The sequence below is a fragment of the Rana temporaria genome, chromosome 4 (assembly GCF_905171775.1).
Source record: "Rana temporaria chromosome 4, aRanTem1.1, whole genome shotgun sequence".
Taxonomy (NCBI): domain Eukaryota; kingdom Metazoa; phylum Chordata; class Amphibia; order Anura; family Ranidae; genus Rana; species Rana temporaria.
Window position 1 is genome coordinate 138,960,199 of NC_053492.1, and position 13,013 is coordinate 138,973,211.

Here is a 13,013-nt window from a genome sequence, read left to right on the forward strand (position 1 = left end):
CTACACTCCCCTTGGCCAGAGCGCGCACAAGACAGGAAGCGCGCGTTCTGGGTAATAGTAGAGCGCGCTCACGGCCCCCTGTCAGCACACGTTGATGTCCCTTGACAGACGGGGATGATCGCTGCGACGGGACAGCTGTGAGCACCGACCCCCCTGCATGGCTTTTCATCATCTGCTTCTCCTCCTCCCTCCCGCGGCTTTCATCTAATAAGTCATGCAGGGGGGATCGGTGCTCACAGCTGTCCCTTCGCAGCGATCATCCCCGAGTGTCTTCTGTTCTCCTCCACCCCCGATGTCGTCCCCTCCCCTGATGTCATCCCCCTCCATGTGTCCACACACCCACCCCTCCTCATCCTGCTCCGTTTGTCCGCGCCCCCCCCCCCCTCGTCCTACTCCGTGTGTCCAGCTCCATCCCCCGCAGCCATCGCCGGCTTCTCTCTCCTCTCCCGCGGGCTGCGAGGGGGGGCTCTGTCAGGATGGAGAGCGGAAATGGGACACAGAGCGTTCGTTACCGAGCGCTGTGCGTCACGTGATAACTGTGCAGAGTAACCTGTGTGTTACTCTGCTCAGTTTATGAATGGAAGGGAGACGCTGTCTTCTGTCCATTCATCTTCAATGCAGAGAAAAGGACTGGGGAATGAATGTCCTCTGTCCTTTCTCTGTCTCAAATGGGAGCTGTCAGGGGTCTCTGTTTAGACCCCTGACATGTCACCAACACCCCCAACAGGGCTGATAAAAAAAATGAAATTGTAAAAAAATAAAAATAAATCTGACACCACAACCACCCCCCCATAACAAGATGGTCCACTACCCCACTGTCCACTACCCCACTGTCCACTACCCCACTGTCCACTACCCCACCGTCCACTACCCCACTGACACCGTCCACTACCCCACTGTCCACTACCCCACTGACACTGTCCACTACCCCACTAACACTGTCCACTACCCCACTGACACTGTCCACTGACACCAACCACTGCCCCATCCCCCCAACCCCTTTCCAAAAAGCATTGTGAAAAAATATATTTAAAAAATAAAACCCCACCCTCCCATCAAGTACAAAAATAAATTGTAAAAAGAAAAAAAAAATGTTATTGTAAAAATGTATAAAAAGAAAAAAATCCACTGATCCCAAAAAACCTTTTGGGAACAAAAAATATTAAATTGTAAAATAAAAAAAATGTATCTGACACTGTCCACTATCCTGACACCATCCTGCATGTACTACCCACCTCTGTACCCTACGCATTTTTGTGATTCGCATCGCACTGCTGTTCAGATCACATGTGATGTCTGTGCGATGCGATTTCAGCCATACAAACTGTATAGCTGAAATCGCATCACATTCGGACCAAACACGCATCACACCTTTGCGATCCGATTCATGTCCTGTCATTTCGCAGTGCGATATGCGAGCTGAAATGGGGGTGTCATTAGCATTGTATGACACTCCCCAGCAGTTTCGCATATGGCTGTGTGAACTGCCATGCGAGTCGGGTGCGATGTGGGAACCCGCAGTGGATTCGCAGGGTTCCTGAATCGCACCAGTGTGAACCAAGCCTCAAAGCATGCAGCCTACAAATGTCACCTGACTGCTCCCACCAAGGCTCGGTTCACACTGGTGCGATTCGGGAACCCTGCAAATCCACTGCGGGTTCCCACATCGCGCACGACAGTTCACACTGCCATATGCTGGGGAGTGTAATACAATGGTAATAACACCCCATTTCAGCTCGCATATCGCACTGCAAACTGACAGTTAGGACATGAATCGGATCGCATAGGTGTGAGAACCTATGCGATTCTGGTGTGGACCAAAAAAAGGGTCCTGTGCGAGTTTGTTCCAAATGAGATGCAATTTCAGCCATACAGTTTGTATGGCTAAAATCGCATCGCAACAGACATCGCACGTGATCTGAACAGCAGTGCGGTGCGAATCACTTGCGATCTCGTACAGCTCATTAATGTGAACCAGCCCTAAATTCATTCAGCCTGGGTGTAAGTATAAAAAGTGAGAAATCCACCCCTCCCCCACACAACACATCCTGGTAATATAGGAATTTTGCATATGTGATCAGGTGACCTCAGACACACACTACTGGTCTCATGATTTCAATTTTCTCACCGATACTCTACCCCGCCTGTTAAATGGGGATTGCACAACCGGTGACCTGATTGTGGTCAAGTTTGTATTTTTGTAATGTTTTTATGTATTGTATTTTTATTCTTGTCTTTAATGTTTATTTGCTAATAAATATTTTTGTAAACATGAACTATTCAGGCTTTTGAACCTAATTATCAAGTACCGGTATAGTCCTCCCTGCCCACATTATTTCACTGGAGTTTCAGGGTTCATTGGGGAATCCTTGAGACCCCTCTATTTATTCCTTTTCTGCTGTTGTGTAAGACAGATTTGTGTTCTATCAAGCTTGAAGTGGATGCAGAACTTTTGGCTAAAATTAAAACCTGAGTACAAAATAACCATTTTGTTCTGGGTGTAAAAACAAATATAATATAACCAAGAATCCTTTGATTGGTATTGTCTGTAACTGTACACTTTTTTTAATTTCAACAGGCCCACCAGGTCAACCTAACTATGGGCAATATGGAGGCCCTCCTGTACAAAATCAACCAATGGGGCCAGGTGGCCCGTCACCTGCATGGATGCCAGCCCCTCCAGCAGACCCAAACTGCCCACCAGGGTTAGAATATTTGAGTATGGTAAGTGGTTCTATTTCCACATGTCCTAATTCCATGTGTCATTCTCTCTTTATGAAAGAGTTTCAGTTCTTTGTCTTGATGTTAAAAAAAAAAAAAAAACACATCTCCATAGTGCATGGGTTTGCATGGTCAGTACTGCACTAGAATATACACGTGTTTTAATATCCTTGCCACTAAACATATGGTCTCCTTTCTTAAAGAATTTCCCTTTTTATAAGCACCCATTGATTCAGTCGTCATACATAAAATGCTAAACATTTTGCTGTTCATAATTGTATTTTATCCTTGAGAGCCGGTTCACACAGGGGCGACGCAACTCTGGCCGCGACTTTGCGAGGTGACCTGAGCGTACACCACAGCGCAACTTGGGGCAACTTCAAGTTGGCTCCAAAGTTTCCCCTGTGTGAATGGGCTCTGAGTGTTTACGCATGACATTTTGGATCACAGAGCATTTCAAACACCAGTGAAGGAAACGAGGTTCACTCAAATTGCAAAAATAACCATTTACACTCTGCTAGGCACCCACATAGTGGCAATAACCAATTGCTATCAATTCTAGTCTGTTTTTTTTTTTTTTTTGATTTGCAGATAGGAAGCTTTTTTTTTTTTTAAAGGGTTCCTGTACCACACCAACAAAAAATCCTCTGATCTGTGCATTATGATGCCCCACAGTATGTATGTGCAATAGGGTGGAGTTGGCAAGGCATCACAAAACATAGTACAGTATGTTGCCTTGTAACAAGTGTTGTGATTAAGCTTTAATGAACATTTGGAGAAGAATTCCACTCTTATCTCCAGGGCTGGAAGTTGGAAGCATACCCCCTTTAGACAGCAACAAAACCTGGCAGATGTTCAACCCCCCCCACCCTTCTTCAACCGTCTTAAAATGTTAATGTATTAATCCATTTTATCTTGTATAGCTTGGAATCTCTGTATTTCTAATAAAAATATTCCTTCATTTTGTTGCAGATCGATCAACTACTTGTCCATCAGCAAGTAGAGCTACTGGAAGGTATGCTACATCAACTTTATTGGGTTAATACTGATTTAAGTGAACTGTTAAACCCTGAAAGTTTCAACCTGTACCACTCATCGCAATCCTTAAGTGTTACCTTGGCAGTATTTGACCATCAAGTAACATGAAAAAGATGAATTGATAAACTCCAGCTGGTTATCAGTACTGTTGCATTTAAAAAAAAAAAATAGTATAGCCTTAGCCTGGTGTTGGTTTGCTTTGAACTGCAGGAGCAAGTGAGATCGGCTATGGGGAGCCCACACACCATCTTTTATATCTTGCATTTTCACAAGTGTGTGTGTGTGTGTGTGTGTGTGTGTGTGTGTATGTATGTGTGTGTTCTTAAAGTCATGTGCTACGCCATGAAAAAATGGAATACTTGCTTTATTTTTATGCAGCACACCCCAAACCAACAGAACATTATGGTGTGAGAACAGGGCACATGGGAAAACAATGCATTCTAATGTGACCCTTTGTTGAGCTCAACAGATGTGAACAAGCACCGTGTTGGCGTTTCTACCACAACACTTTTTACTAGTTCAGGATCAGGTTATTTTTTCCAAAATATTTAATTGAACCTTTTTTAATTCTTTTCAGCTTTGATTGGCTATGAGTCTAACAACAAATATGAAATCAAGAACAGCATGGGCCAGAGAGTGTACTTTGCTGCTGAACAAAATGATTGTTGTACTCGGAATTTCTGTGGAGCCGCCCGGTCTTTTTCCATTACCATTGTTGATAACTCTGGTCGTGAAATAATCCGACTGTCAAGACCATACAGATGTTCTTCATGCTGTTTTCCTTGCTGTCTGCAGAAGGTGAGATGAGATGCATCAAATCCTGTTTTTAGTTGTGTAGGGTATGCTGTGACTTGCTCCCGTCAACCCCCTCATGCCTGCCCTTTACAAGTGGCACCACAGCGTTGCTGTGTACGTGTATGCAGGGCTTTTTTTCAGGGCAAACTAGGTGGAACTCTATTCCACCACCTCTGGCTCGGACCCTTTGGTGCCTGCTCACCACAATCACTTGTAAACACCGAAGTCTGGTTTCTGTGTTTACAAGTGACAGTGTTGCACTTTGTAGGTAATGCAATCCTGGTACTTGATGCCCCTTTTAAGATCCTCCTACTGTTCGTGAAATTTGACTGACCACACCCACTATTTGATGTGATTTGGAGGGTGTGTGTAGGGAGGGGTTTTGTGGGGGTCGTGGTTAAGTTCCAGCACATATTGTTTGAGAAAAAAGCCCTATGTGTTTTTATGCATACAGCACCCCCAGAGCTGTGACTGCAACAGACGGTTCCAGATTACTGTTTACGGAGTTGGTAGGATGTGCTACCTGTCACATGATCGTGGTTGCATCCTGTCAAAGGGATCAGGAAGCCTAGGAAACTCCCTTGGTGTTTAAAAAAATAAAAAAAACTGAAAAGGCTATATCCCATCACCAGAAGGGGGTTAAAGATCGCAACTGTATATTAAAAGCTCCCAAATTTCTGTAACAATGGGTCCTCTTTAATTGTAATCTGCACTGGCTATTTATCAAAGTTTTAAACCGAACGTGCCAGTATGTAATTGACATGGGCCTCACGACTTTCTTGTCAAGTGTATAGCTACTTTATTAAACAGGGTTGCCACTTGTTATCTGTGATTATTCCACCTTTTTAGATGTTAAGACTTAAAAAGAATGTCGTCGTGCATGAATTTCATTGATGAAGATTATATTGTTCATTTTTTTTGTTTTGTTTTTTTATATATAAACAAATGTAGTTACAAGTGGAGGCTCCTCCTGGAACAACAATTGGCTTTGTGAAACAGAACTGGCATCCATGTTTACCGAAATTTACCATTCAGAATGAAAGGGAGGAAGATGTTTTGAAGATCCAAGGGCCTTGTGTACCATGTAGCTGCTGCTCTGATGTGAACTTTGAGGTATGCATTTGTGGATAAAGGTTGGCTTAAAGGTACTTCTATCTATCAAGCAGCCCCAATTCTCCTCCTTGGGTCCCCCTCCGGTGCTCCTGGATCCTCTCTTTTTAATTTGAGTGCCCCTATACCAAGCCACTTGCTATGGGGGCACTTGTGCTTGCTGCCGAGCCCTGCTCTGTATGTCCATAAGTTGCACACGCAGCATGCTCACTGATTATGATTGACAGCAGCGGAAGCCAATGGCTTTCAGCCAATAAGGCAGAGGCCCAATAGAGCTGATCTCCTGCACATGGCTGGATTGCGATCAGTTAAAGGCTTCAGCCTTTAAAACCACCTTAACCTTGCACATAACAGCTAATTTACTGTGATCAGATCCTTGAATGATGAAGCCTGATTGGTTACTGTGGGTTATTGCACTTTTTTATAATTTGTTCCTCAAAAAGCATTTTTTGCTACAGGTCATGTATATGTAATGCCATTTGAGTGCACTTGTCTGATTTTATATCTTTGGTTTCTCCTCCTCAGTTGAAGTCCCTGGATGACGTTACTGTGGTTGGGAAGATTTCCAAGCAGTGGTCAGGATATGTAAAAGAAGCTTTTACAGATGCTGACAACTTTGGCGTTCAGTTCCCTATGGATCTTGATGTGAAAATGAAAGCTGTTGTTCTTGGTGCCTGCTTTCTCATTGTAAGTACCTTCTTTACAGTAACTGTGGTTATCCATGTCATTATACGTGTGTGTTTTTTTTTTTTTTTTTCTTTTAGGGCACTAAGCTAGTTCTAGCATGCATGACAAGGCTTTTTATAATTCACTTGATGCATGCTCAGTCTGGGTTAATGACTTATCTAGGCCATAAGAAGGTTGGAATAATGGTTTTGAAGCCTGAACTAAGTGGCGGCTATGGTGGTTTTCATATTATCCTAACAGGTTTTATTTGCTGTCAGGGAAGCTGAAGATTTATCCCTCTAAATACAACTTGACAGACTAAGCATGTTACATGGCCTTTGCATTAGGGATTTTATTTGATTACTTCTGCTTGACATTTATGGAATGACTTAATGGGGGGGGGGGGGGCGCACACGGTCTGACGGCTTCTCCATAATACATTGCCTTGACCCTACTATGTCACATGAAAAAAGTAGAGACACACAAAGGAGGGAGTGGGTTTTATTGGTCACCAGGCTGCCTTCAAAGGTTGCTGGGATGGCTGTCTGGTTTTTACTTTGGTATAAAAAAAATGCCACTCAAAACCTTTTATCAGATGATGCACAGAAGGTGCATGGTGTTGCACGGATTTAAACCTGGTTTTGGCTAAAACTTTTTAACATTGACACATTTTTAGGTGGCTGTCACAATGGCCTATATAAAGGGAGGACAAGTACAAAAATACCAGCTGATCCCATGAGAAATCCAGTTCTCTCAGACAATATTATTGTGAAGTGTTGGGACTACAGAACACTTCTACGTTGTGGGGGGGTGGGGTGTTCTGAAGACCTAACCCTCTTTTCGTCCTAGGTTAACAATACTCTTACAGGGAGAATGTTGTCACTCTAGGAACAAGAAACGTGCTACTGGCAGGATCACCTGCTGTAAATAAAGACTGAAAAATTAGAACCAATGCAGCTGCCACATCTAAAGTCAGGCAATACATGATGCAATTTTTTTTTTAACCATGGGAAAATTGCTAATACATTTGACAGTAGGAGGTTTCCCAGTCATCAGACCATGATCACTGCTTGTGGCTATAGCTGTCAGCAGAGATTAAATTGGGGGGGGGAAGACACTGGGTTGTATTGGAATCAATCGATTAATCCACTCCAGTACAACCAGCCTGCCCATAGATCGACAATTGTCCAGTTCAGCAACTTTGATCCCTCTATGGCCGGCTTTAAGATTTCTTAAACTGCAATATTGGTTGCTATAATTAAAAAAAAAAAAATGTGTACAGCATACATGACTTTTTGTTAAGATGCAGGTGGCTGCCACCCAACATCTGTTTGCTGCTAGGGCACAGCAGCAGAATTGTGCACATTACAGTCCTTAGACCAAGCACAGCTTTTATTAAAAAAAAATAAACTGCATGGTTCCATACTTTATGACTATTCAGCATATTTTTTTTTTTTTTTTTTTTTTATTATGAATCTGAACAAATGCTGTTTGTGTGTGTGTGGTGTGTTTTTTTTATTTTTTTATTTTTTATATATATATTTAATTTTTTATATATATATATATATATATGTGTGTGTGTGTGTGTGTGTGTGTGCCCTAAATAGTTGGGAATACTACATGTTATGTTTGGAAATTTTAAAGACTTGGGATGATTTGAAATGCAGGTACCGGATGCTCAAACACACTGTGGAAACGAAAGCGGATTCCAACTTATGCAGCACTTCAAAACCACGCCATAAATCTGAATGTGGTAAAGGAAATGCCGCACAAATTGGGATTGTTGGGTGATGGCACAAATGGTTACGTGGGTATTTTGATTAGATAGTAGATTTTAAGCCTGGTTGGTGGCCTTTCTATGTAATAAAAACAAAAGTGTTTAACCATAGGAGTGTTTGAAGACCTATGCAAACTGTGTACTTGTAAATCTGTATAAAATATGTAGTCTGCTAAACCTTAAGAGAAAACACGGTCCAGAGTGTGTGTACACAAATTGGGTTGACCGGCCGTATATAAAATGTGCTCAGTTACTTATGTAACTATATTGCCCCCTGCTGCCTATATGTAGTCTTAACATCTGTTGGTTTATAGCCAAGAGAAATGTGTGATAATCAGAACCAATCCACAGTCTGTATTCTTTGACTGATCTAACATGGTAAAAAGGAAAATGTAATGCTTGTCTCATGAGAATTTTTTTTTTCTGATGCCCTATTTAATAGACTACTAACCCTGAATACTTTGACAAACTAATCGCTGATCGGTTTAATAGAATATATGGTTACATCACTCCAATTATTGGGCTGATTTATTATTTTAGGGGTTGGTTTTTTGTCTCTAAGTTTTTTTTATTATTTTTTTTTTTTCTCTCCTACAGGATTTCATGTTTTTCGAACAGACTAATAATAAACATTAAAATGTGGCAATGGAACGTCAAGATCACCAACATATTCAAAGTCATCTTGCTCTTGTACCTCAAGATTTGGAAAAAACATCTGTTTTTGTACTTACATTTTTTTAGATTTATAAAATCCATATTTTTAGTGTTGGACACGTCAGATATTATTATTATTATTTTTTTTTTAACTATTGGCAAAGTTTTTGCATTTGGAAATTCTTAGATTTTAATGTGAAGTTGCTGTTCAAGATGTTGCAGTGACTTGTCAGCCACACATTGTAGTATATGGTAGTATTTTTGTTTTAATTTTTATTATTTTTCTCGTGAATGCCATTGCATCTATCGGCATTTTCATTGCATTGCTGACATTTGTATAGGGAACCCGGGACCAGGGATTTGATTTACTTGGTTATACTTCTTCATTGCATTTGAATAGTAATATATATTGGGCGATGTCTCCTTTTTATCCCCAGATAAGTGCTACGTTACCGTGCATTTCATATTTCAAATTTTTAACTTTCAAACACTTCTTACTAAACTATTGACCTATCCTGAAAACTATCTACCTCCATATAAAATGGTGACTAAATTAGCATTTTGTTTCAGATACAGGGCATTAATAAACACTTGTAGATCCCATTGTCTTGGAATTGTGCCAAAATGTCCTAGTAGTGTTTTTTTTTCTCTGTTTTGAGTCAGTGGTGGAAGATTTAGCATTACTACTAGCAATGAACACATCAACAACTAGCTACAGAATTTTATTTTGGGCATTACAATTTTTCCAGCTATGTAATGGGGGAGGGACACCTCTTCTCCTACCCCAAGTCCCCTCCTATTACTTGTTGGATATTTTTTTAAAGCTGATTAGTGAAATGCTCTTCTGACATGCTTGGGGACCTTTTTTATGTTCTGATTAACTACAGGAAATTCAATTCTGTCTGTACCCAGTGGACAGTTAAACTATGAAAAGTGTTCTGATCAATTGTGTATCAGTACAATTTCTCTATCTGAGGTCTAGAGAGACAGTTTGAGTACATATTGTATATATCGGCATGTTTTAGGCTTTGCATACATAAGCAATCCTTTGTAGGAACTGCCTAATGTGAGCAGTCCCTCTCTCCAGAATGTATATCTAAGAGGATTGTACCAATGGAAAACCAATGCAGCTTGCTAGAAATTTGTGTGGTCTGAAGTTGACTTTGTCACCTCCTAAATGCCTCTGACTAGTCTCCATCTTTAAACTGTACCCTCTTTTTGTAATTGTGAAACAGTTAGGTGGGTAATGTCAAAGCATTAACCAAATCTTTTGCTCAAGCTCTACCGGGTGCTACAGTTGTGTAAACTGTAGTTTTCACTTTTTAGAGGAGCAAAGGAATGTAAGTAACAATTATCTATTCACTTTATGTATTAACGTGTATGAGAAATAACTATTTAGTATCAAACTATTATTCCTCGGTATCTTAACATGTTAAACAAATGGACTGTAAATGTAATTTAAGCAGATCTATAATGTTAAAGGGTTTTTCTGTTTCACATGCTTGAATGTTATAGATTTGCTTTGCGCCAGCCATACACCGTTCGGTTTGAACCATTAATGGGCAGCTTGAATGTACCAGGTTGATCAATCGATCAACTTTGGTACAACCAGCCTGCTGCATTCTCTTGCGATTTATCACTAGTAGCTGCTAGTGTTAATCACTGTCTCCGTAGCAGGGACTACTTCCACCCCCCCCCCCCCCATCAAACTCAATTGCTGAGTCCCCTGTCACTGCCTGTGGTTGCCAGAGAGACCCTTTTTTGCACCGCGTGTATGGGCCTGATAGATAGATTATTTTTATATATATAATCTAATATTGGATTTCCCTTGGTGGGCAACGGTTGTGAAAAGAAATCCTGAAAATGTGACCTTATATTTTTCCCTATGCTACCTGGACTTATTTTGTTGCTCAATAAGTAGTTGGAGCAGACCGTTCTCATCTTTTCTACAGTTGTTAAAGGCTACACTTCTGTGCTTTGACATTTTTGTACATACTTGACCTGGTTTTGCAGTTTCTATTCTGTCTTTTTGTAAAGACCCCTTTTTTTTTTTTTTTTTTTTACAGGCAGTTCTCCAGCTTGTAAATGCTTTTTTGTTTTTTCTATAGCGATGAAATTGTCTATTAAGGTTTACTGCATTTTATGTATGGATGGCTGCGATACATGCTCCTGAAAGCTGTCAACTTCGTTTAGGGGCAAAAAAAAAATGCAAAACTGTTTGTTTTGTAATTGTTGCAAACCACGGCATGTCAGGGGGTCATGGGTATGCATTGTCTGCATTTATTTGTGGTAGGCAAGTTCCTCTATCTGCAGCTGAATTTCAACTGCGTGTGTGAAAGGAGCCTAAATCATCCAACAGTTCTCAATATTGTAAGTGCCTAGGTAATAAACATTAAAGTGTCTTTTCAGTGAATATAATAACTTGTTAAAGTAATTCTCTTCTGTTACTAATGAGTTTTCTGTAAAACAGATATATGCAAGTTTTATATTGTACAAATGTGAAAAATAAAATGCCTGTTTATTGAGATGTGAGGGGTGTGTTTTTTTATTTTTCCTGGTGAATTGGGTTATCACATGGGTAGATTGTAAAGTGAGTGAGTGAATAACTTGTATAGCGCTACAAATGCGAATTAAATCACCTCAAGGTGCTTTTTCCACCCGGCGTCCTTGTCCTTCAAAAGAGGTAGGTCTTGAGTTGTGTGGTTTTTTTTTGTTTGTTTTTTTACCCCCTGAATGGTTTTCTTCCATGCAGATGTTTGTTGGTAGAGCATTCCATAGCCGTGGGACTTGGGGATGTAGAGGAGGTTTTGGTTAGACGATTGGGGAGTGCGATTGGGGTGTAGTGTTTTTATTTTCTCACATAAGTATTGAGGAGCCTTTCCTTGTGTGCATTTATGGGTGAGGCAGAGGGTCTTGAATGTGACCCAATCCTTTACTATTAACCAATGAAGGGTGATGGATTCCCAGTTTTTTATTTATTTGTTTCTGTTACCAGCCTGGCTGCCGTGTTCTGGAAGAAGCAAGAGACACAGGCCTCCAGTGTGAAATTGCCAGTCAGTGATTTGAGGAGCCATGTCCTCTGCTGGTCCACTGTTTTATCAAGTCCAAAGTCATCAAAGCCCTCTACCAGGAAATTCTAGAGCACTTCATGCTTCCTTCTACTTGCCAGCTTTATAAAGATGCTGATTTCATTTTCCAGCAAGACCTTGTTTTTATGATTATGTTGTAACTGGGCTTGATTGGCCAGCAAACTTGCCTGACCTAACCCCATAGAGAATTTGGGGGGTATTTTCAAGAGGAAGATGAGAGACATCAGACCCAACAATGCAGACAAGTTGAGAGCCGCTATGAAAGCAACCTGTGCTTCCATAACACCTCAACAGTGCCAAAGACTGATTGCCTCCATGCCACGCCGCATTGATGCAGTAAATTATGCAAAAGGTGCCCCGAACCAAAAATTTAGTGCATACTTTTTTTTCAGTAAGCCAACATTTCCTTTTTTTTTTTTTCTTTTTTTTTCTTTTATTGGCTTATGTAACATTCTAATTTTCTGAGATACAGAATTTTGGGTTTTCACTAGCTGCAAGTCAAAATGAATGCTTAAAAATGCTTGACACATCACTCTGTGTAATGAATACTATATAATGAGTTTCACTTTTTTAATTCAATTACTTAAATTGCACACATACAGGTGTATCTCAAAAAATTAGATCTTCAAAAAAGTAAAGTGTTGTATAAATTTGTTAGCACTATAGAAGTACCTGTAATAAAATAAGTAGGAGATAATGGAGTAATAACCACTGAAGACATTGGGGTAAGCAATAGGTTAAAGGGGGGGAAGCAAGATGGTATAAGAATCTTTTGTAAAATGCACAGCCTATTTGCCTTTAGTAAATTAACCCCTTTGGCTCAGGTGCGGTTCTATGCAGTCCACGATTAAATTTTTTTTTTTTGATCTTGCAACTTCGGGACCCCATGTACGCCCTCTCATGTACAGGCACTGCTTCTGCAGCACCCTTCCCTTTCTGTGCTTGGGAAGAGCCTGTACTGTCTAATACGCTCCACGAAGGGTGCAAGACTTCACTTTCCCAAGTGTATTCCCTTTCCCTGGCAGTACAGTGCCACCCCTTTGGGCAGATAATGAGGCTGTACCCAGTTCACCAGGTGAAGCACAAGAAGGGAGCACAGATCATCTCTGGTGGTTCCAGCACTAGCTTCCCAATAACCAGATGTCCTGTGAAAGCTACAGAAG

General features: G+C 40.8%; 1 protein-coding gene across 1 annotated transcript in view; it reads left to right on the plus strand.

Moving 5' to 3' along the window:
• The window catches only part of LOC120936618 (phospholipid scramblase 2-like), an 81,209-nt gene extending 69,921 nt beyond the window's left edge, over positions 1–11,288 (plus strand). Inside the window, exons 4-9 of the mRNA XM_040349103.1 lie at positions 2,579–2,724; positions 3,694–3,736; positions 4,337–4,557; positions 5,506–5,667; positions 6,190–6,351; positions 8,705–11,288. Of these exons, the coding sequence (XP_040205037.1) occupies positions 2,579–2,724; positions 3,694–3,736; positions 4,337–4,557; positions 5,506–5,667; positions 6,190–6,351; positions 8,705–8,743 (773 nt within the window). The 3' untranslated portion in view covers positions 8,744–11,288. The remainder of the gene's footprint in view (positions 1–2,578; positions 2,725–3,693; positions 3,737–4,336; positions 4,558–5,505; positions 5,668–6,189; positions 6,352–8,704) is intronic.
• Positions 11,289–13,013: the final 1,725 nt, after the last annotated feature.